The sequence below is a fragment of the Telopea speciosissima genome, chromosome 2, assembly GCF_018873765.1.
Source record: "Telopea speciosissima isolate NSW1024214 ecotype Mountain lineage chromosome 2, Tspe_v1, whole genome shotgun sequence".
NCBI classification, from domain to species: domain Eukaryota; kingdom Viridiplantae; phylum Streptophyta; class Magnoliopsida; order Proteales; family Proteaceae; genus Telopea; species Telopea speciosissima.
In genome coordinates this window covers 63,822,166-63,847,068 of record NC_057917.1, presented here as the reverse complement: position 1 = coordinate 63,847,068, position 24,903 = coordinate 63,822,166, and the positions used below count along the sequence as shown (strand labels likewise).

The following is a 24,903-nucleotide window of genomic DNA, read 5'->3' as shown; positions in this document are numbered from 1 at the left end:
AACAGAATCAATTAAGACCATTAAGAATGGCAATCAACTTAGGTTCCAAAAAATGATAGTTTTTACAACGTCCAACAGTGAGAAAACGAATTTTTCCCTGTATCAGAAAACCAAAAGCCCATCTAGGTTTACCTAGATCTTTGGACTCGAACTTTGCGCATAACAAGACAAGGAAATCTAAAGTAGGTAAATCCAAACAAGGATTAGTAGAAAGACAGTTAGTATCAACCGAATCAGGAGAAGCAATATTCATATTATAAAGAGGGGGGGATAAATGTTCACGTCCCAAAGCCATTGGTTGATCTTCCGCAGAGTCAACCAAGGATTGGGACCACCAGATCGAAATACAGAACTGTTCCGAGCTTGCCAAATAAAATAACACGCAACAATAATAGCAAAAAAGAACCAATGGAGAGAGGCCTTATCAAGCTGCCGGCCAAGCAACAAAGAAGTACAGAAATGCTTAAGAGAGGGGGCAGTAATGAGTTCAGTCTTCAAACCCAAAGGACCAGCTACCCAGATGGGCTTAACCCAGTCACAAGAGAGGAGGATATGCCAGAGGGTCTCATGATAAGTGCCACAGAGAGCACAAGTGGGATCGATCTGATTCCAATTCGAAATATAATCCTTAACCGGAATCCCTGCATGTAATACACGCCAGAAAAAAAATTTAAACTTAGGATGAAGTTTAAGTTTCCAAAAAAATTTCCACCATGTGATAGATACAAAATCAGCAACAGAGTTACACAATGGTCAGTCTAGGGGAACTGAATCCTGCACAAATTAAGATAGGAAAGTCATATCATGGCAAACCAGAAGGAGCTTGCACAATATCATATACTAACGTTGTTATACCCGCACCCCGGGTCATAATTAATTATTATTTCTTTCCCGTGACGTGTGGTTATCACTGCCACATATGCTGATGAGCTGTTCTCACTGGTGGTCAAACCCAGCTACAAAATTATTGACCACAGTACGGGTTTACCTGTGGAGGAAACTATTCAGGGAAATGGGGGACAAATCATGACAAGGAAATAGTAAGTTCTAGCCCTTAATTTTATTTATTTACCCTTTCCCTCGATGCCCTCGAAGTGCGGGTCAAGATTTGGACCGCCCGGGCTATTTTAGCTGAGTTGGGAATATTTTATTTGTGGGTCCCACTTACCCTGGGGAAACGCGTGAAGAGCAATTATACCCAGATTATGTGAGCTCATCTCTTAATTAGGTTTTTCCTAATTATAACTAGTGGGCAGGCCCATTGGGCTTAAGTGGCAATTTAACCTAAGGGTCCATCTAACTCTATTTGACCCAAAGATGGGTTAACCCATTCCTTTACCTTAAATAAGATCATGGGTCAACCCATTAAACCCTCTTGACCCATTTAACTTAAAGTACCCATTTGGCCTAATGACCCATTTATCTTGGATCCACCCATTTAACTCTTGATCCATTTAACTTAAAGTACCCATTTGGCCTAATGACCCATTTATCTTGGATCCACCCATTTAACTCTTGACCCATTTAACTTAAAGGACCCAAGGTCTATTTTCTATAAATAAGACAAAGGGGGGGAGAAGCTTTCTTTCTCTTTATTTCTCCCATCTAACCTAAATCGTGGAGGAGAGAAAGAGGAGAGAAAGGAGAAAGAAGAAAGAAGAAAGAAGGAAAGAAGAAAGAAGGAAGGAGAAAAGGAGGAAGAAGGATGGAGAATCTTGGTTGGAGGTTCGAAGATCACTTCTTGGAGCCTCAACATGGAACCTTCTATATTGGGGGTAGGTAAGCCATTCAATCCCACCTCTTTTCTTCTATTTTGGGTTTTGAGGTTTGGGAAATGGGGGGAGATTCGACCTAGGGTTCTCTTGAAACCCAATGAATCGATGGAACCTCTAAACCTAGACTATGGTGGAGTTATTTCACTCCATTACAAGCTCTAAGCCTAAGCAATCTCTTTTCCTTTGAGAAATTTAAGATTTCTACCCTATTATGTCATAAATTAGGTTATCTTTGTTTTCTCTCTTGAATCCTTGGGATTATATGGACCTAATAAGGTCTTAGAACCCTAATGGACCTAGGAGGAAGCTTTCTGGAAGCCTCCCTACCTTTAAACCCCTTTGGAAAGGAATCCCGGGTGAGAAACCTTTCAATTTCGGTTCTGCAGGTATGTGATTTTACATGTGGTTTCAGACCTGCAAGAAACCACCCTGAGATTACCTCCCTGAGAAGGCCCCTGGTTTCCTAGGATTTATGTGTGGTTTCATTTCCTGAGAAACCACTTCTGCAACCGCACTGGACTGAGACTGTCCTGAGCCCTTGGTTTCCTAGGATTTATGTGTGGCTTCATTTCCTGAGAAACCACTCCTGCAACCGCCCTTGACTGAGACTGTCCTGAGCCCCTAGTTTCCTAGGATTTACCTGTGGTTGCAGCATTTGGGCATGAAACCACACCTGCAACCGCCCTTGGCAGAGACCTTCCTAAGCCACTGGTTAGCTAGGATTTACATGTGGTTGCAGGAATTGGGCATGAAACCACCCATAAAACCACCCTGCCTCTGAAACCTTATATTTAAATGATTTATGGGAGACCTTTTGGGGATCCGTCCCTTTACTTAATTAACCCTGTTTTCACTCTTTATTTAGGTTTAAAGTTTTCATCTTGTGACTTGTTACTTGATTTCGGCGACAACTCATAACATCGGGACATAACTTATATGTGAGTGGGTTTGGTTGTTTGGGCTTGATATTATTATTGCATTGTATATTATGTCATCATTATAAATTATTAAGCATGCTTGCGCATATTGCATATTTTTATATATGAATGTTATGATATTAATTGGAGATGCTTTACTTTGATGGGTCTCGGTGCCGGAACCCCGGATACTATATATAATTATGAAAAAATTATGTTGAATGTCATGTTGAATCGATATGCGCGTCTTGTAACCGGGCACTAAACCGGATGAAAAGTTGATGCGCCCGGATTACCTCTCGGGACGATAGGACTTGCATGTAGCTGTGGCTAGGATTTTACACCCTTATGCTACGACCCTTACCAACAGGGGTTTAAGTGTTGGGTAATCGACAACCGGATTCGTGGAGGTGGGAGAGGCCGATCATGGTAGTATTGGTTATCGTGGGTCCGCCACTGAGTAGTCTTGGAGGCTTCGATCGGCGTAGGTCCCAGGTGACAATTGAGGTTTCATTGTGGCAATAAGTTAAGTGACCCACAGTGTCTCCTGAGTTGTCACAGTAGCATATACCTCTGACTTACTTGTGATGTTAGGTGGAAAATTTACTTAACATATGCATGCATCATTGGACTATGTGAATTGTGTGTTTGTGCATCCCCATCCCCTCACTGACTCAGTGGAGAGCTAACCCCCTCGTGTACACAATTTTTAGATTATGATGCAGGTACGGAGGAGCAGGAAGCTGTGTTAGAGGAACATGGCAACGGGTGTCCTTGTGACAATTGTGCCTACGGGCCGTGAGAATCCTAGGGACTTGTTCCCCTTTTGTTTATTTTAAGGCGTAGGCCCATGTATAAACATTTACTGTTATACCCTTGTTGATCATTATTAGATGGTAATGAAAAATGGATTAACTACAGTATTTATCATCTAGGCTTTGATCATCTGGTAACTATTGATTTTATACGCTTCCGCAAAACTATTGATCTTTTGGAATGTAATATTTTTCTTTCCGCACTCTGATATTATATTATTTTAATATTGGTTATGACTGTGCGTTGGTACACTGTGTCAGTGATCCTGGCAGCTTAGTAGGATGACACGCGTCGTCCTAGTCACCCCTTATAATGTATCGTATCTCTTGTCTGGGATGGGGGTGTGACAAACGTAGGCTGAGAATGGTAATCAAAATCATATAGTTGAAGATCACTAATCCATCGATAGACGGCCTTGAGGAGCCCCGTGGGGTTAGGTTGCAAAGAGTCAACCAATAATTTGTTTCTACAACTCCAAATAAAATAACATGTAATAATAAAAATGTTAAAAAACCAGACTGACACATTTTTCTTGGAACGAAAATAAAGATAGAAGAACCGGCAGAAAAGGGTGATGGTTTCAAAGCCCAATTTCTCAGGCCTTAACCCCAGTTGTCCTGCAGCCCAGATGCGTTTAAACCAATCACAAGAAAGGAAAAGGTGCCAAAGAGATTCAATACCAGTTCCACAAAGATCACATGTCGAGTCAATCGGTCTCCATTTTGATAGAATATCTTTGGTTGGGAATCCCGCATTGAACACACGCCAAAAGAAAACTTTAAACTTAGGGTGAATTGGAAACTTCCAAAAAAAATTCCACCAATCAACTATATTTGCAGAAGTTGTAGCAAAAGAAGAAATTAAGTGTCTTACAGCCAATTTAATTGAGAAAAAACCAGATTTCGGCTTAAGACAATACCATTGATCATTAGCATTAGAAAGCTTAATCGAGAAAATTTGGGAAGCAATATCACGTGGGAGGCATTTGTTGAGGAGATCACAGTTCCAGACCGTACCTCTTGTGAAATGGCAAACGGTCAACAATTTAAAATCCTTAGACAAGGGCTTAGCAACCAGATTAGCCAGAGAAGATGAAGACGATGGGATCCAATTGTCAACAATTGATTTAGATTTGGTCCCATATATTTCGAGAATTTTGAAGGAAAAAACAATGAAATCAGACCAACCGACCATTTGATACCTTTTTAGAAAGCACCGACAGAAAGTCCACTTGGACCTTTTTTGTTAGGTCGAAGTCCAACCTGGTCACTGTGATCAAAGCATGAATCGAACGGTTAAAAAATAAGCCCGCATATGCAAGTGTGTTCTGTCAACATAGAACGTACAAGAGAACAAGAACTGATTTTCCAACTCCTTCCTCTTCCGGCACGTGACTGGTCTCATAACATACGTGGCGTCAATCCGGCGAACACTTGCCTTTTGCCTTGATCTTGTTGGACACTTGGACCTATCCTATCCTCATCTTCTAAATCACTTCATAAATTAAATAATGAAGATCATTGATATATCTTTCTTGAAAGTTGAAACCCAACATAGAAACGGTTCTCTAACCATTATTTGACACGTGTCATATACGTGTCACGAAACATGACAGGCGTCACCCTTGTAATAACTAGTAGTTTCTATAAATCTGCATGCACGAAATCCACAGTTCCTCACAGATATCTATTGATCAGTTTGTAATCTTCTGTTCTTGCTATCAAAGTGTTTGAACTTTCAGTACACAAAAGTGTTTGACAAATTTCCTGAGTGACACAGAAAATGTCGACCCGCGATGAGAGCCACAACAAAGCCGGCCAAGCCGCTGGCCGTGCTCAGGTATGTATGACTAATCAATTTTTGTCATGAAAAAACGTTTTTAATTTTCTTTGCTACGTATCCTAACTAATGCCTGTTTTGATGTGTGTAGGAGGAGAAAGATAGGATGACAGAGAAGGCAAGAGAAGCTGCAGGAGGAGTGAAAGACAAGGCGAACCAGGCGAAAGACAAGGGATGGGAGAGCGCCCAAGCGGGGAAAGAGCGTGCGCAGGAGAGTAAGGACCAGACGGGCAGTTTCGTCGGGGAGAAAACCGAGGCTGCCAAGCAGAAGGCCTATGAAGCTGCTGAGGCTGCAAGACAGAAAGCCCAGGAAGTGAAAGAGATGAGCAAGGAAAAGACGTCGGAAGCGGGGGAGAGAACCAAGGAGACGACACAGGCTGGGAAAGAGAAGACAAGTGGGATACTGCAGCAGACTGGGGAGAAGCTGAGGGATATGGCTCAAGGTGCTGCTGAAGCTGCTAAGCACACCTTCGGAATGAATACCGAAGAATCCGAAGATGCACACAAAACCACCACTCGTACTACTAATACCAAGGAATAATATAGCATCGAGTCGGAATAAAGAAAGAAGGGGAGCTCTTGATATGGATGATGGCTATATAGAAGCTTTTTTACTTCCTAGTTTTCTACTTTGTTTCTACTACTGCTGCTGCCGTCCTCGTTGCTATATATTGTTGTGTTTTTTTTTTGTTTTTTTTCATGTCCTGTATCTTCTTGATGTTTTAGTGATATTCAGGGCAGGGGAACTGTAAGTCTCTTCATTTGGTTTGTCATTTTATGAATGAAATCTTGAATTTCTCTTTCCCTTGCTAATTAGGTTACACTTCTCCATCTTTCTGGAATTTTTTGAATCTTCTACTGTCGAGCTGTCCGGCAGGATCAGACACGGTGCTACATGCAATGTCTGTCTTACCTTACTCAAATCCTTTGTCCGAATGGGGTAAGGCGGTTTTTGCACGTAACATCATGTCTGGGCAGCTCGGACAGTCTTAACTAATGCGATTTAACCAAAAATATATATATAAAAAAAGGAGAGTTAAAATCAGTAAAGAGGCCTAACTTCTAAACATGATGATTTAAACTTATTTCAAAATTTATGAGGTTAACAAATAAACTTTTGGTGGAATCCACTTTAGTAAGGGCATTTCTATTACATAATTGGGAGGTGAGGATCCAGATTCTCTTACTACCGAGTTGTCCGGTAAGATAATGCTGCCCATACATGATGTTGCATGCAATGACCACTTAACCGAGATGATGAGGTTTCACCAACGGAGGAAGATTTTTATTACTTGGATACTCAAGCTGTGGCAGAGAATTAAGGTGAAAATGTTGAGGTTTCACCAATGGAGGAAGATTTTTATTACTTGGATACTCAAGCTGTGGCAGAGAATTAAGGTGAAAATGTTATGTGTGGAATAGTGTCATTGACCGTGTTCGTTCTAAAGTCTGGCTTGTGGAAGGTTGGTTCTCCTACTTTCTTTCAATTCTCGGTAGATCTGTGTTGATTCAAAGCTGTTTTGAATTCTATCCCTACTTTTTGTGTACTTGGGGTTTTAGGTTTTCAGATATATGATTCATAAGGCCCTCCTTGGCTTGTTAAGTTAGCTTTGAAATTACTTTCCAAACCTAACAGGGCTTATGCAAACGACGAAGATCTGGATTATTAATTTGAGAAGTGGGTCGAGTCGCTTTCCAGTGAGCAGACGAAGGTTCTTATTCGGACAAAGACATTGGAAATCAGACTCTCTTTCAGTGATCACCTAGCCCTACCAGGTTTCCCCACACCAGCCCCATCACCCGGCCCTACCTTTAGGTCCAGGTTCAGAGATTTCCCCACACACCAAGAATCTTTGCTGGAATACAAAGAGAAGAAGCAACTAAGCAAGAAAGCCATTCTTCCCCTGCGAGTTTTTTTGTTGGAACTACAGATTTTTGGTGTTCGATCTATTTGCTAGTAGTTTTTTTTTTTCTTTCTTTCTTTCTTGCTTGCCCAATAACAAAACGAATTTGGTGGTGCTATTGATCAATTAGGGTTATGGATTGAGTTTCTCCACTTATCTTCGTTGAGTTCCTCCTTCCCCTGCTATTATTGTTGATTTGTTGATGCTATTTACAAGTGTTTCGCTGAATTAGATAATATTACCCCTATATATATGATGGTTGCTATGATTCTATATATTACCCATTCAGTTGGATGGGCTGCAGTAGTATTGTGTCACTCTCACTCTCACATTCTGTTTCGCTGAGTTGTGTGTTTACGAGGAACATGCATCTCGGCTTTGAAAGTCAAAAGCATTCTACAAGGGGTTCAGCATGTGATGGTGGACCAAGGGTTTGAAAAAATTTTGCTGTTATACTTGTATCCTGCTACAAGGCTGGCAGCCAAGGAAATGGAATAATTCACTTCCTTTTGGGGTTCGTTAATACTCTCCTAGGCTTTAGTATTTTCTACAATACTCTTTAAGATCTCAGGCCGTTTCGTTGGTTAGTCTTGTAGCAGGAATTCTTGCTACAAATGTAGCAACAAAATTTTATCCCAAAATTGACAGCCTCATTTGATGCCTCGTGCGATCTCGCATTGGCTCTCATATGCATAGTAGCTACGCTTCTGAATAAAGAACACTTTCCCAAGATAATAATAAAAGACGACAAGAGATCACCGCTTGATCTTGTGGCCCTGCAGAAGCACGAGGTCAATGAGAATGTATGCAAAGGAATCAATATGGATTAAGATTTTTTATTTCACGGTTGCAAAGCGGTATTTGTGCTCTCCTGTGTTTGGGTAAGGCTTCACACAACACTCCACCAATACCACAAGCTGGCACCCGTTATCTATCTCTTTCTCTTTTGAAATGACTCGTTTTTTTCCTGTATGATGATGCCCCTCTTGCGTTCCATTGGTGCTGCCTATTAGCTTATTATATATACAATCTTGTACGTGATATGTATTACCAGAAAACATTATATATCTTGTGACATCAAGGGAAGAATATGGCGGGGAATTCTGCTACATTACCTCGTGGCATCAAGAGAGCCTAAGGCATACTCTACACCATGACACATATAATAATAGTTTATTCAATATTTGAACATAGAGAAAAAAATAATAATAAACAATGGATAAGAGATCTCTACTAGGTTGCCTGATCTCTACACAAGCATCTGGGTCAATTGGGTGAGCACACTTGAGTATCTAACTAGGAGGTAGAGGCGTCATCTCATGGTGCCCAGTGAGAGAATGTAGGAAACACCACCAAGTAAAGATCTTTTTCCCATAAACTATATGTGTCATGGTGTAGAGTACCCTTTAGGCTTGGAGAACCTTTTCCCTTATTTAAAATGTGAAATGTAATCAATCGAAACTATTTTGATTGTCAATGATTAGAATTATCAAATCTAATATTAAAATTTTAATTTTGATTTTATATCTAAGGCAAAAATGTAGCAGCTAATAGGCATATTCCCAAGTTAACATCTCGAAATAGATTTTGACCATGTAATTTTTTTTTGGGTCATGGTACACGCCAGCTCAAAAGAGTTAACGGACCTTTCAAGCAACAATGGAGTTCAAATAAACACAAACACACACCCTACCCACCCCATGTGGCAGATGACCATGCAATTGATGAAGTATTATTTGTTCTTGACTCCAATCCTATGTTTTCCTTGTATTAAATTATTCTCATTGTGTTTTAAACAATCATAAATTGTTGCTCTAATCTTTGATCTCTAACCATGTTATGACACGTTTTTTATTCTATTTATAGAATTCATTTAGAGAATCCTTTTGAATCTACAAGACTACAAAATCTTCTCCCAAGAGGGATGGGTAGTATAAAGTGCTGAATTTGCATTCTTAATTATGAGCCTTTTGATTTTATTATCAAATAATTTGAACCGTTGATCCAAACAACTCAAACAATCTAATCGTTAGATTATTATAATATATCAAATAATCATAGCTCTCTACCAAAATTTCACAACCTCTCATAGCCTTATGATCCATCCAACCTAAACAACCGTTGAATTAGAATCATTACTTCACATAAACGATCTCAAAACTAAGATCTGGTTTTATTTAATAACGGGATGTTCCGGTTCTGATTCTTTAACAATTTTAGGTAATCGAAGACTAAAACATTCTCTACCTAAAAACAGAATCTAAACCACTCAAATAAACCCAAGCGAGAGGGTTCCCTCCAATGCCCGTGTAAAATTTTGGGTGTTGGAAAACCCCGAAATACGGGGTGCTAATAGTAAAAGGGGTGAGGGCCGGCATGCAAAAATGATTAGCACACTAGCATCTTTTATCTTGTTTGGTTTTCTGCCTGGTACAGTTGTCCAGTTTCTCTCATAGGGAGACAAAAATGACGATTTAACCTCACTTGGGCAGGGGATTAGGTCATCATTTCTGGCTCCCTATGAGAGAAACTGGGCAATTGTTCTGGTCAGGAACCGCAGAGGATAATGATCCTGTTTAATTTGGGGATCTTTTCCCCTAAATCCAAATTCTATAGTATTTTTTTTTTTTGTAAACAAATTCTATGGTATTCAAACTACTTTTCAGAGGGGTGTTTTTTTCCTCTCAGCACTGTTTCCTTCTTTTTACCTAAAAAAATATATATATATATTTTCCAAACATGCACATTATTGAATGTGTATTCCTATTCCTAAGCATATAAATAATCAACCATTGATACTTAAGCATACAAACACTCAAAATAAGTCTAGAATTTTACACTTCTAAATCACGAACACACCCAAATTATTTAAACGTACGGTATAAAATTAACTCTAACTCTTGAGTTATGAACTTGAACCCCAATCTATTCAATCCTCATAAGTAATAAATTGTTACTAAAAAGCGCACGTACTTAATGTACGAGGCTCCCGCCACTATGGGGTCTGGGGAGGATCATAATGTATGCAGTCTTACACTCGTTTTGTGAAGAGGCTGTTTCTAGAGACTCAAACCATGACTACTTGGTCACAATGGAGCAACCTCCGTTGCACCAAGGTCCACCCTAAGTAATAAAAGTATAAAATTTTCTTGAATAAGCAATTAGGTGTTTTAAATGATTCTTAGCAATTCTGTTCCAGTTGGTTCCTTTTTTTTTTATAAAAAGAAATTTATTGACGAAGGAACAAGGTTCCAATAGAGAGTCAGCATACAAAAGAGGTGAAATAGAAGGGGGGGAGGGAGTAAACCAGCAATTAAGATGCTACCAGCAATGCAAGGTAGTCAGCCACTGCGTTAGTTTTTCTAAGGACATGCAAGAATCTAATATCCTCAAACAGATGAAGCACCTTAAAGCAGTCATTCAGAATGGGGGCAATCCTCCATGGAGTAGCATTGGAAATACCATTTAAGAAGCGCACAAGAAGAAGAAGTTGGTTCCTTATTAATTGTTCAGTTCTAAACTAATTGAGAAACTTGCCTCGCAATCGTCCTTTCCCATTTAATGAATGGTCCTAAAATCAGTTCTAATTAAGAACCATTCCATTTACTATATAGGTCAGTTCCTTTTCGGATTTTAGCTGGTTCAGTTCTAGACGGTTTCAGTTTCAGCTCAAATTGACACTCACACACGAGTCTGGACCCTTTTTCCTTTAATTACTTTTTGGGGGGAAAGAGTTTTCTGTCTAAGAGCATGGCTTCTACACCAATACCGGGGCTATTGGGAGCACATGAAGAAGCATCAACTAGGATATGATTTCCACCTTTCCCCACACCGGTGGAGTAATCATTTTGTCTCATCATGTGTTGGGCGTAGGAGTATGCTCTCGGACAAAATTCCTTTTCCCCTTATTTTTTACGGTTCAAGTTGTCAGACTGAATAATTTAAGGAGAAAAAACGCCAATCAGTATTTTCATGTTAGACTATGTCTAGGCATAGGTACATGCTATGCCGAGCGATCGGTTGGTGTTCCTTTTCCCAAAAATTTATTTATCCGCCAACTATCTGAGACTAATGGCCTATGGATGAATCGCACTCCCTGTGTCATTTCTTGTGATGGATGATCAAATCCCATGCATATTGCCAAATTACCAAGTAGATCGATCTCGTTTGATTTGATAAGGAATTTAGCTCGTCTCTAAGGAGGCATGTACCCAAGATGCTGCTAGGGGGCATCCAACGATTGAGTTGTGTCGCACACATCTCAGCACACACCTAGAGATGTGTGCAGCATAGTTCAACGGCTGGCAGCGCCCTGGAGACGATCCTGATCCTTAGATAAGGCCCACCGCCAAGCAAAAATCCTCAAAATAGACTGTTCTTATGGTCTAGCGTATCCCGTTCTGGTAGTTGGAGCAAAAGATTCCTAAGTAAAAGTCTCCCTCCTCTCCACGTGTCCAATTAAGGAAATCGGAATCCACTGCTTTCAAGCAGCCGCGTGGAGACGTGTAAAGTTATGTGCATTTTATTATCCTGCTTAACACTGTTATGATACTATGGTAGTGACGTGCGTCCACTTCGCCACCCACGTGTCATTATCTAAATTTGGTAAATGTGGGTCCCCCTGGCGGCTTTGATTGATGTCGGCCCAACTGATGTAGGGCACGGTTAGTGGGACCGGATGAGAGGACATACAGATGTGATAGAAACTGTCGTCATCACATTTGGTTTTCTTTGTTCGATTTCTCCACGTCTGGTGACTTTCTCGGTGGTCCAATACTCCACGTATCCATTTTGGGAAAATTGGGTTCCACGTCAAATGGTGTTTGTGAATTGGAGAAATGATTTCTGTTAGGGGAGCGTGGTGCCTACGCCTGGCACATGGACCCCAATGAAATGCGAAATGATGTCCCGGTTTATGTTTTTGCACATGTTTTCATTGATTCGTGTGTATATGCAGAGTCATGCTCTATAGGAAATACTTCCCTTTGTGAATTTTAGAATTTTATTATTAAAATACGTTTTGTTTTGTTTTTATTTTTTTTGTTGTTAAAGATAATATATGTATAATATTGTTTATATTGTCATCTTATACATTAAGTCAATAGTGAAACATTTGAAAAAAAAATTTGATTAATAAAAAGGATTTTTTTTTGAGAAATCATAAGAGAGACTATGGAGTATGATCCCATTCTAAGGTGAACAACAATGTCTCGCATGAATGCCTAGTTTTGCGATCTGCATTGTATCCCTCGTGTAGAGAGCCCATCTTCTCTGTAGTTGTATGTGGACATTACCCCGAGCAAACTCTTTGAGGTGAACGCAACAAGATAAGATTTTGTGACCTATCTCTTGCGATGTACAGTGGCACAAGGGAGAGAGAGAGGGATATGATCACAGTTGGAGGTGAAAGCAACTTGCTCACATCAAAGGTCTCTAACTTGCAACAACATTTCTATTGTCACGATGGTGTAGGCAATCAATCTTCGCTGTAACTACATTTGAACATTACCTTCAGCAAACCCTTTGATTTATTTATTTATTTATTTATTTTTGTAAAATATCTTTAGATGCATGCAACAAGACGAATAACTTGTGAAATGCCTCTTGGAAAGTAATAATGCAACCGGGAATTAAGGGACAGACGAGCACTGCATAAATATAGTGGTTTAAGTACAACTCCCCTTGTAGCAAACTAGCATTTCACCTGTGATTTGATTTTCTGTAATTGAAGGGATAGAGATGGAGATGATTTGTTTCATTCAACAATCAAATATTTTTTTTGGGGGGTAGAACAATCTAATTTTTTTAGATTCTTAAGAGCGCCCCCCCCCCCCATCCACCCAAGGCCTAAAAACTCAGAATATTTTATGGAAATGTAAAATTACAATTTGGACCAAAGTCTCCTATAGGTCAATCCTTAGCCTCCATCAATATGCCCAAATATACTTCATTTTATGTACAATGAAAAAAATAAGCAAATGCAAAGAAATATAAAATATCTCCATAAGATAGTCTTTAAGAAAATTAATTTGAAATATACTAGAGAAGAGAAGGGTTTCAAGTAAATATGTGGAATAATTAAATATATGTAGATAATGTGGTGACTAGTGTAAGAATAGTGGGGTGTCAAGATAATAAAATTTCAATTTTAGTTGAATTACATCAGAATTAGTCTTAAGCCTTTATTTGTTTGCGGATAATTTAACCAATGACATTCAAGATAAGGTTCATTGGTGTATGTTTTTTGTCGATGATCGATATTGGTCTGAAGGATGAGACAAAAGCAGAGAATAATGCCAAGTTTGAGTCATGGAAATCAACCTTGGGGATCAAAAGGTCTTAAGATAAGTAAAACCAAGACAGAGTATATGGTGTGTAATTTTAGTCACATTAGAACAGTTAATTAGATGGTAAGAGTTGATGAAAACAAGAATTACACAAAGCAATTATTTGTAGGTATTTGTACTCAATCAAAAATAAAGAAGGTAATATAAAAGATGATGTTACTCATAAAATTAAAATAGGATGGATGAAGTAGAGAAATGTGACTGGAGTGTTGTGTGATTGACGTATTTCTTTAAAACTTAAAGAAATTTTATAAAACTATCATATGACCGACCATGATGTATGATCCAGATTGTTGGGTAGTTAAAAAGTGTCAAATAGAAAAACTAAGTGTAGCAACGGAGGACTTGGGATGTCCTAATACAAAAGAGTAATTTGATTTAGTTTGAAGGGACTAAAAGAGACAGGGACATGTGTAAAATAATCATAGGAAAAATGGTGAGGAAAGATATACATAGCTTAGGCCTTGTATCATACATGACTTCCAATAGAACCGACAAAAGAGTAAAGATTCATGTAACCGACCCCATATATTTAATTGAGATAAAGTTATATTGTTATAAAAAACTATATATAAAATAAATTATATTTTTAGAAGATTTTCGGCTCAAACAAATGGTCCTTAATTATTCGTTTGACACAAAAATATAAGAAGCCAATACAGTGGAGAATGTAATCATCATAAACACCTAACATAACTTTCCTAAAAGATTTACCAAAAAAAAAAACTTTCCTAAAAGAGTTCAAGAATCTATTTCCCCCCAAGTGATTAAAACACCTTTACTAAATGCCATTTAGATAAGATTCTATTAAATCTTTCTTTGAAACGCTCTTTTAACATTTTGCAACATGGGTTGCCACATGGATTAAAATGATTTCAGCAAAAGCAGCATTAACTAACATAGTTCTGTTATTTTAATTTTTTTTTAAAAAAATAATGAAATCTATTCTTTTTCCTTCTGACACTCTCTTTCTTTCATTCTTAGTTTTAACCACAAACTATACTGTATCTGGCCTTAACTCATGAGCATACCATGTTTTTGAAGTCTGATTTAAAAAATTTTAATGTATGACACATGTCACAAATATGAAATAAGACCATAGATTAACCCTAACTGACAAAAATGTAGGCTTAGTGGTCAACTTAATAAGACATTAGATACGGATTATAACCTTCAGCCCTCAATATGTACATGGTGATGCACCCAAGTAACAATTCATTGGTGGATCTCTATCATATGGATTTTTTTGCCTAAATTTAATTGAGTATTTAGTTTAAAATTTTTTTTTTTTTAGAGGTGGAAAACAAATTTATTCAGATGGACGTGAGTGCCTCATGGATGACGGATTATATTGATCCAGAATTCACGGATAAAAAATGGGCCAAACTGTCATATACGTCATAAAGAAGGTCTTCCTTACTAGAGAATCAACTATGCTCTTAAAATCCTTTGGAACTGAAGAAAAATTACATGACTCAAAATAGGTATTGTAAATGCAAGATTTCTTAAAGAATATGTTGAAAATGCTTGTCTGCGACTACCACACTTATTGCTGATACTTTGGCTAGAAAGGTCTTGTCTGTGGAGTGTTTGACAACTGGCCTATTTTCACTGCTTGGTTAGTCACCCTTTCTAAGAGCGACACCATGCATTCACTCAATGAATAGATCTCCTTCTTACCAAACAAAAAAAAAACTACCACATTTATTATGTTTGGGGCTTTTTTTATATTAAAATTTTTTGAATAGTTTACTAAAAAAAAATTGCTTCAATAGACTTTAGTTCTTTGCCAATGATCTGCTAGGATTTTACTTTTTTCTCATTTATTTCAGAGTATTTGACAATGTTATAATAGTTCCTGTGGGGCCCATGCCGTACGTGGTGTCCACGTCGACCCACCAAAAGCCCATTCCCCCTATACGGTAACTGTCAACCTGTCACAAGATTCCCATTTGGGCCACGCTCCCCTTGTGTGGGGATCCCAAGTCCCAACAGATAGTGGTAATTTCCGTAATTTAAGTTATTCACAGGGGCAATCTTTGAACGCTGTCTTCCAATACCGTAACAACTATAAATAAACACAGCCCACTCTCTTCCCTTCCCTCAAGTCCTCAACAATTCCACACCTGAGTCTCTCTCTCTCTCTCTCTCTCGCTCGTTGCAGCAATGAAAGAATCTCCTTTCTGCCGCCACAAGAAGCCTTCCACAATAAAGAAAATCAAGCTTCTTTGCAGCTTCAATGGTGCCTTACTACCCAGGCCACCTTTTGGGAAGCTTCGCTACGTTGGCGGCGAAACTCGTATCATCTCTGTCGACAGGAACATCGGTTTCTTGCGACTGCGATCCAAGATATTGGAGCTTCGCCCTATCAGCCCCTCGTTCTCTCTCAAGTTCCAGATTCCTGAATCGGACGGTGTCGACGGAGATGTCCCCCTGGTTTTGATCACCACGGACGAGGACGTTAGGTTCATGATCGATGAGTACGATAAGCTCCTGTCTCATGGAAAGCCTCGCCGTCTTTGGCTCTTTGTCTGCAACGATAACGGGTATTTGGAACCCAACTCTGTTTCTTCTTTCCCTGGGTTTTGCTCTGAACTTGGAAATCTTAATGTGGGAACCGTGGTTGTTCCCAGACAAGGTAAAACAGAGACGAAACCTAGCATGAATGGGGTCGTTGGTTTGGGTGATCGTTTGTGTGGGTTTCCAGCAGAAACTGAGCCCTCTTCCCCCCATATGTCCAGGATTCAGAATTCTGGTCACTTCTTTTCGACCAACTCTTTAACACCCAAGATTCCGGTAATTCAGAATGTTGAACTCCGTTCCGATGATTCCCTCAGGAAAATGGTGTTAGAACAACAGGTTATAGCAACACAGGAAGCTGGGTTTCAAAGTCCTCGTGGGTTTTTCATGTCGAGAACCTCTGAACGGGAAATTCCGTTTCCGTCCACCTGCTCTGTCAGAGTCCAAAATTCGGTCAATTCACTCGGAGAAATAACCTTTGAACCACATGTTCCATCAAACCACCCAACCACTGTTCACAGTTTCCGCGACTCATATGGCATGAATGTGTCGGACTACAATTTCCCGATGACCTGCATACTGAATCAAAGTTTAAGCGGTTTAAATTCCTCTCCGGAACCTCACTTGCGGTCCTTAAAGCGGAATGGTAGACATCTAGGACTGCAGGGGAATAGTTCTATTCAATTTCTGCCGAGTAGATTTGGTGATGGCTTGGCTAATGGTGGTGAATTCAATGCTGGCTGTTCTGGTCAATCGGTTGCAACAGTCAAGTTCTTGAAGCAATTGCAGAGTCCTAATGTAGTATCAATGACCCCTGGCATTGATGTTAAACAGGGTCGACAAAACATTGAGCGTGTTCCTATGGGAGTACTGAATAGGGAAAATGTTATGCCATGGACTGCCTGTTGTGATTCAGTAGAGACGTGTAGAACTCCAGTTGCATGCAGCGATCAGTTCGTAGGAGAGGTCTCTCCGTTGAAGCCTTTTGATACCTACAACAGGGCATCGGGAAATTATCAGTGCGGAGTCCGAAATCATCGATTTGGTGCAGGCGATGTCAGAAATCAACGGATGAATTTGCATTATATGCGAAACCATCGTGTTAATCTGCTACTGGAGATGGGGAACCGTCGAGACATTGGCCTTGATGGCAAACCTTGTTTCTGGAAGTGCTATCCTGGGCTTAGTCCGAGTTCAAACATTTCAAAACATGGGCAGGCTGTGCGATCACATCATACTCATCTTTGGAAGCCTTGGTCAGGTACCCTTGAGCATGCACGGGAAGGTATGACATGGATGATAGAATCTTGCAAGGATGCCCAACCTTCCTTCAATCGCAAAAGTGGTAGAGGAATTTTGAGAGAGCGAATCTTGCAGCAATCTGATGGGAGATATCCAGTTGATCATGTAAGTGGGCAGGGTGGCCTTTTAGCTACAGGAAGTTCAAACCCTCCTAAGGACCATTTAGTTTTACATGGTGTATGCGGTGGCCCATGTTACCAACCTCTCCAGCCTAATAATTCAATTGAGAACCCAGTTCAATGCATCAAGCATACGACTACTGCAGAGGATCTTTCAAGTGATCTAAATCACACAAAGTATGAAACTCCATCTCAGACGGTGTGCAACAACTCCCATACAATTCCAGTTGATAGCTCCCATCACCCTTTAAGTGGTAAGCAAAATGGTCACGATTTGAGTAAGAAACCATTACTCATGAATCCACAAAAAGATGTTGAATTGACTATATGTTCCATCGACCGATGCTGCTTCAATGGCTCCAAGTCGGGTGATAAGAGTCGATGTCCTATTACTGATAAAAAATCAGGACTAGATAACAAGACAGGTGTTAAAACATTGACCCAAAATCCCGATTGTATTGATATTTCATCTGGCGTGCATCTTTCTTTGGATAATCTTTCACTGTCGATATCCAAAGAAGTGGAACCCCCTACTCTTCCATCTTCTCCTGCCAGAGATGATGTTTTGGAATTCTCGCCCAGGTGTGAAATGGATCTCCAACAAAGTTCTCCAGATACCATGGATGAAGGCCACCTCAGCTCAAACCCAAGCATTGGGAACTCAAATGGACATGGATCTAATTGTTCCATCAATCCAGCTGCACAGTTGAGAAAAGATCTTGTTCTCGGAGAGGATACCCAGGTAGATGCTCAATCCAGTTTAAGTATTGATGAAAAGGTTCTCCATAAAATCATTATTTATGTGGTAAATAGTGAAGTCCTCTGGGTTTCAGTTTAAGTAATTAGTTTGTTGTGGCAGGCTGAGTTTAAGGGATCTCACACCTGCTCTAAGACAGATGGTGGAATCTATAATGATCTTGCAGCCTTTTACACCCATTTAACTACTCACGAATTGCAGGTAGTTTATTGTTATCTCTTGGTTACAGATGATCTCCTTTTCACTAAATTCTTAGGTTCAATGGAAAATGAAACAAAAGGCTTGCTTCTTTCTACTATTCTTCTGAATCTAAAGTTTCGTGTGTTTCGCAGAACATTAGAAATTCTGATCTTGAAGAAATAAGAGAGCTTGGTTCTGGTACGTATGGAACAGTTTATTATGGAAAATGGAAGGGATCTGATGTTGCCATCAAGCGGATAAAGCCAAGTTGCTTTACTGGAGGTGAAGAGGATCGATTGGTGATTATTCTATCCTTTTTGTATTCTATAATTTGGAAAATTGTCTTCTATTTTTCTTTTGCTTTCCTTTCTTTCCCATCTCAACATGATTGCGTTTTCGTAGAATATGACCATATTTTCATGTACTTCTACTGAATTTGTACCAGTAAAGCATGGGCTTTGATAGTTGAATCACTTCTCCAGTGTTTCAATCCCTTAGAGTTAGTTGAACTCTCAGGGTTGATATTTATGTTGGATTAGGTGGATATGATCTGCATCATGGGAAGTATAGCTTTTTCTCCCTGATCCAGCTTCCAGCCTTCCAAAAACAATAGGAATTCGAAATTCCGCCTAAACTCTTATAAGTGCAGGAATTATCTCCTGTATCCTGCCAATTAAAGCTTAATCTACTTCTAAATTATTATGAACCAAACCTAAATTGACTAGAGTTTCATCTCAAACCATCCAAATATAGCCTTATGTTGCTAGTGAAATTCCTTTCAGCTAAACATTGAGTTGGTCAAGTTCGAAGTCCAGGAACTAGTTCTTGAATTGTCTTTTGCCAAACCTATCTCATCCTTTGCACCTGATCAAAGTTGGTTTAATTTTTTTTATCTTTTGTGCAGATTGCAGATTTTTGGAAGGAAGCTCAAATGCTAAGTCAGCTTCACCATCCAAATGTGGTAGCATTCTATGGTGTGGTTACTGATGGACCAGTGAGAAATTTAGCAACAGTGACAGAGTTCATGGTGAATGGCTCCCTCAAGAATGTTCTAAAAAGAAAAGATCGGTATGCTATACTTTTTATGATTCTTTGTTTCTATAGAAGTGCAGGATTATTACTCCTATGGATGTGCGACTTAGCTGATGCTTCTTTTAATACTCTCTTGTATTTTTTGGTGCTTCAACTCTACTCTATTTTATATCCTGTTCCTGTGTTAGATATGGTAGCAAATTTTTGGATTCAGAGAACCCAAACATATGGGGTTCTACAATTTGGCTGTGTTTTTGTATGCATTAGTTTTTATATAATATAATAAATATGAGACTGAAAAGTGGAAAGGACATGATAATATATGAAAAAACCTGCAATTCATAGAAAAATAATGACAAGTAAACAGCAAAACAACTTATGAGCTTTGGAGATGCTACTCCCCATCTGTGGAGTGTCAGAATCTAAAACAGATTGATGGTTTAATGATGTAAATCAGACAGTATAGAAGAATTAAAACATGTAAATCGGATGGTCTGGAAGAACCCATCCAAATGAGAACATCACATTTGCAGGTTCTCGTCAAATATATATAGAAGGTACGTGGATATATGTTTATTTATGAAAAAGTTCACTGAAGGATATCTTGTTGAAGTTTTTTGTTCTTTCAAGTGAGGAGCTCTTGAGTTGTGCCCTGTTTGAATTACATAGCTACAAAGGAGTAAATGAAGTACTTGAGAGAAAATTGAAGTTCCATCTCTAAATTTTTGCGAGGAACCCAAGACTAAGAAAGTCTAAATACTTCTGTAGAAAGAAGTGTGATATGTTCAATGTAATTGGCCAACAGGATGTTCTCATCATGCACATGATTTCAGACTAACTTATAGCACAAATACAGGGAATTACACCAAAGCTGAAAATAGATGAGCCTTGGGGTAGTATCAACAAGGTGGTGAATGCCACCAACTCCAAGGTCTGCGTGGTCTATTTTATAGGATATTAGGAGTGAAAAACCAGTTTTTTTAAAGGAGTCACCAAAACTGTAGTTTTTTTTTTGGTGGTTAAAACCAAAACTATAGTTGAGTAGTCAAAGCTAAGCTTTGCTTGCAAATTCATAATCATCCTACACAACCAGACCTATAAAAGATACAGGAAGATTTACAAAGCTGTAACATACAGGGCATTGAAGCCTTGAAAGATGAGGAATTTAAATCAGAAACTGACATATGATCCGATTTGTGGTAATAATCTATTAATATGACATACTAGTTCTCTAACTGGGTTTGCCAGGTTCTAAAATCCCAGAATAGTAATCATGCAAGAGCTAGAGCACTCACTGTAGGATATCATGCTTGAAATCCAAAGTGTATTGAACTTAACTCCTCTACTTATCTAAAGACGAATTATGAAGTCTTATTCTTACCTTGCAAACTTTTTCAGGATTAGTGATTCAGAATGCATGTCCTACCTGCAATTATGTACCCCATAAGTCCTGCAGTTGTTACATTCATGTTATTGTCATTGGTTTCTTCTAAATCTGTGAGGATTCATATCTCCAGAACAATTGATCGTCGGAAAAGGCTAATTATAGCAATGGATGCAGCCTTTGGCATGCAATATCTGCATGAGAAGAATGTTGTCCATTTTGATTTGAAGTCTCATAACTTCTTGGTGAATATGAAGGATCCTCACCGACCAGTATGCAAGGTAATCAACTCAAGAAGATCCATGGGACTATTTGGTTATTGTTTGTATTCATATTTTGCCTTCCTGTACTTTAAATTTTAGTGGTACCTTGATGTTAACATATGTCTGTCTCGTGGTTGACACTTCATTGGTTTAAGCATTTAATAGTTGAGATCTTCAATTAAATTTCTTCAGATTGGGGATCTGGGCTTGTCAAAAATTAAACAGAGGACACTAGTATCTGGTGGGGTAAGAGGAACTATACCATGGATGGCTCCTGAGCTTTTGACTGGTAAAGACAAGATGGTAACTGAAAAGGTATTTTTGTCCATGCTTGAATTCTTAAGAAGCCAATGCTTTGTTTAAATTTCTGCTCGCTTACTGGTATGAAAAATACTTCCCTGTAGGTTGATGTGTACTCATTTGGGATAGTTATGTGGGAGCTTTTAACTGGGGACGAACCTTATGCAGACATGCGTTCAGAGGAGATAATTGGTAAATTTCAATAGGATTGTTTTGTATGCTAACTAGGCAATAAGAATTCCTCTATGTTATCAACTAATCAACTACTAATAGAAACTGGAAATAATTGACTTACTTGTCATAGACTCTTTGGTCTTGTGAATATAATGTTCAACCATTGAACTATTTTTTTGGTTATCTCAGTGGGCAGCAAATGTTGATTCGGCCTATTACAACAACCCAGTTCATGCAGTAGTTAATCTAACATTTATAGTTCATTGTTGCTGTAAATGTTTGGCTTATTAAATATTGTTTTCGCATCACAAAGTACATTCATGGATCTGAATATCTGACTTCATATCATTAGGATGTGTCATATTGTCTGTTATTCCACTCACACAATGCTAGAGAGATGTATGAATCTTGTGGTTCCTTTTCTGAAATGCTGAGCTAGTTTGGAATGATCACTATCCTCACAGGAAGCAGATTTATAACACGCTAATAATGATCTGCCAACCAAGTGAAGGACCTTATAGTTGGTTTCACAAGCAACTGTTGATTGTTTTGTCAACTGAAAACTAATGGGTTCATGATACAGCTTGAAATTCCATGCCGGATCTGGGTGTCATTGTCCTCTGTGCTACCCAAATGTTGTATCGGATGCACTTGGAGTTTATACTGATTTCTGGTGGATCCACCTTCCTAAGGGTGTTACATTCAGCACAAAGATTGATAACTGCTTTCCTTTTTGCATTTCAGTAATGAAAAGTGTTATATCAAAAGGAAAAAGCAAAGAGAGGGAAATCAAACAGAAAGGAAACAATAGGAAAAAGAAAACAGAAAACCAGTGGATATGCTGCTGAGCTCTGCCTCAGAAGTCGGAAAGAGGGGCTTCTGTGCCATGCTTTTTTCTCTGAAGCCCAATAGGAGTGACTGTGTTGATGTTTCTGGACGACCTGGATCAAGATTAGTCTGACTGACTGACCACAGCTTAGACCGATCACATCCATTGAATAAGATGGGAGTGCAGTAGTATCAGATTCTTGATTTAATAGAGAGGTCTAGTTTTTCCATGTGACTGAGTGTAAGTCCGCCTTGCTGTGAAACTCCTGGTAAAACATGTTTTCCAGGAAAGATAGGCTGGAGTCTACGGATCTCAGCCAACGAACGACAACCTTTGCCCTCTACTTGATGCTGTTTGTTGAGTGGCCATTTTCATGTTTTCTATTCATTTTTCAGCATCTACATGTACCTTTTGGATTTGCTTCTTATATATTATATTTATGTTATCATCAGGAATCTCTTTGAATGACTGTTGTTTAAGGTTTCAGTTACATACTTGAGAATATATCAATATCGGGATAACTGCTTTTCTGTTATATATGGTTTGATGTTATTTAACTGTATTCCTGGGCTGGCATTTTCAGCTGGTATAATCAAAGGTGATCTACGACCCGAGGTCCCTAGCTGGTGTGATCCTACATGGAGGTCATTGATGGAGAGCTGTTGGTCATCTGATCCTGAATTAAGGCCAGGTTTCCCAGAGATTGCTAAGGAGCTACGTGCAATGTCAGCAGCTATCAACATCAAGTGATAGCTGAGCTGAACCACTAAGTTGAAATGGATAGTGATCATTTAGTTGAGCATAACCAATCAAAAGGTTGATCATGTAAATATGATTAGACCAGCAGGTATAGAAGCATCCTGAGGCGTGAACAAATTTGTCGTCCGGTGTCTCATGTTTGACCTGAACATATTGAGTGGGTTCAGGTAGAGATTCGAATGTATAGGGACTGGTTTTGCAGCTTTGTAGTCAATGTAGGAGAAAGGATGATTGGAATTCAGATGTGTAATCAAGAATGGGTCAAGGGAAAGAGAGAGCTTGTATGTTTCCTGGACTTTCCTGGCTACTGATCCTAATATGTTGTATAGAATGCTAATATTCATCGATTAGTGATTTCAGTACTCTCTCTCTCTCTCTCTCTTTCTCTCTCTCTCTCTCTCCCTCTCTCAGACACTCACACACACACACACACATTTATATTTTCCCAGAAAAAGTGTAAACGATCACTAACGTAGTGAGTTTGTGTAATGCAAATGAAGCGATAGAATTTTTTATACAATGGAAAGTTTCCAAGATCCAAAACAGTGGCTTTGATCGATGTTCTGTTTCAATGTTGACTATTTGGTGTCTATTGCCTTAATAGTAGAATGTTCCATGTTAAAGGAAAAGAGGATGTATTATCAACTACTTCAATTGCATTCAGAGACCAAGAACAACAAAAATAAAGGATTATGTCTGAGCCACATGGTATAAGCTACTCAAAGTCAATCATCTGATGGAAATAGCCACAAACTCATTAAGGATGATTTAAAAGAATTAATACTCAAGTACTACTTGATCAAAATATCTGTGAACATCTAATGTTAGTTGTGCCATCATATGTGTGATATAACGATCTGATATTTTCTCTTTGAAGTTGCACTTTCAGTGAGTTAGAATCAAGATTCAAGTAAGCATTGTTGCAATTATAGTATCAAAACACTATTTCATAGAATTTACGGTGAGTGTACCAATGTAAAGAAAATTATGATGATGGAATTAGATCCAGATTGGAATTGGCCGAGGCTGATCTTAATTCCTGCCAATCTGGAAACTAAAGTTACGGATCTACATACCGATTCCAGGGCCAATCCTCCAGTTGCCAATCCAGATTTCAAGTCTCATCAGAAGGTACCAATCTTTGCTCCTAACAAATCTTGCAAAGACCCTTCTTCCCAAACTTGAGTTCTTTCATACTGTGGGTGTTCAAAGCTCTGACCTTGCCAAAATCTTCTTCTTGTAGACCCATCAGTCTCGCTCTCTAGCTTAGAGAACCAAATAATCTCTTCTTATAATTTCTTCAAAAGTTTAGTTGGGACCGTGTAGAATGTTGTTATTGCTCTGAAACATCAAACTGTTACTGACAACCTAAGAATGCTCGGTTCAACCATTCGTTCAAACATATTGTAGAGGAGGTTAAGCCAAAGGGTTTTGACCCTTCGAAATGCTTTATGCTTGCTCTTCATGTGCCTTCATTGAGGAAGTCAAGAGTTGAGAAACATTTTGGGCTGGTCATGCTTCACCCCTTAAAAGGCCGTACCCAGTGCAAAAGGCTCCCGTTTTACCAAGGTCTGGGAGGGTCAAATGTACGCAGCTTTACCCCTATTTTTAGGATGCTTCACCTCCTTAATCTAATCTAAAGGGTATGTCACTTCGTCACCAATCTCATGACAAATTTAGTTGGAA

At 39.0% G+C, this 24,903-nt stretch overlaps 2 protein-coding genes across 3 annotated transcripts; both read left to right on the top strand.

Annotated features, from left to right (window-relative positions):
- The first annotated feature begins 5,243 nt into the window (after nt 1–5,243).
- Nucleotides 5,244–5,890, top strand: LOC122652544 (late embryogenesis abundant protein Dc3-like). The gene is made up of 2 exons (XM_043846318.1): nt 5,244–5,347; nt 5,439–5,890. The coding sequence occupies exons 1-2, from the start codon at nt 5,291–5,293 to the stop codon at nt 5,886–5,888; spliced, it is 507 nt and encodes a 168-aa protein (XP_043702253.1). The 5' UTR covers nt 5,244–5,290; the 3' UTR covers nt 5,889–5,890.
- A 9,841-nt stretch (nt 5,891–15,731) lies between these two features.
- Nucleotides 15,732–23,580, top strand: LOC122652974. 2 transcript variants are annotated; one of them, XM_043846868.1, is made up of 9 exons: nt 15,732–16,144; nt 16,232–18,281; nt 18,399–18,497; nt 18,629–18,775; nt 19,381–19,544; nt 21,026–21,173; nt 21,348–21,470; nt 21,560–21,647; nt 23,042–23,580. In XM_043846868.1, exons 1-9 carry the CDS (start codon nt 15,765–15,767, stop codon nt 23,206–23,208), a joined length of 3,366 nt encoding a protein of 1,121 aa, XP_043702803.1. In that variant the 5' UTR covers nt 15,732–15,764; the 3' UTR covers nt 23,209–23,580. The 2 variants fall into 2 exon arrangements, with proteins under 2 accessions (XP_043702803.1, XP_043702802.1); XM_043846867.1 differs by having other exon boundaries at nt 15,732–18,281.
- Nucleotides 23,581–24,903: the final 1,323 nt, after the last annotated feature.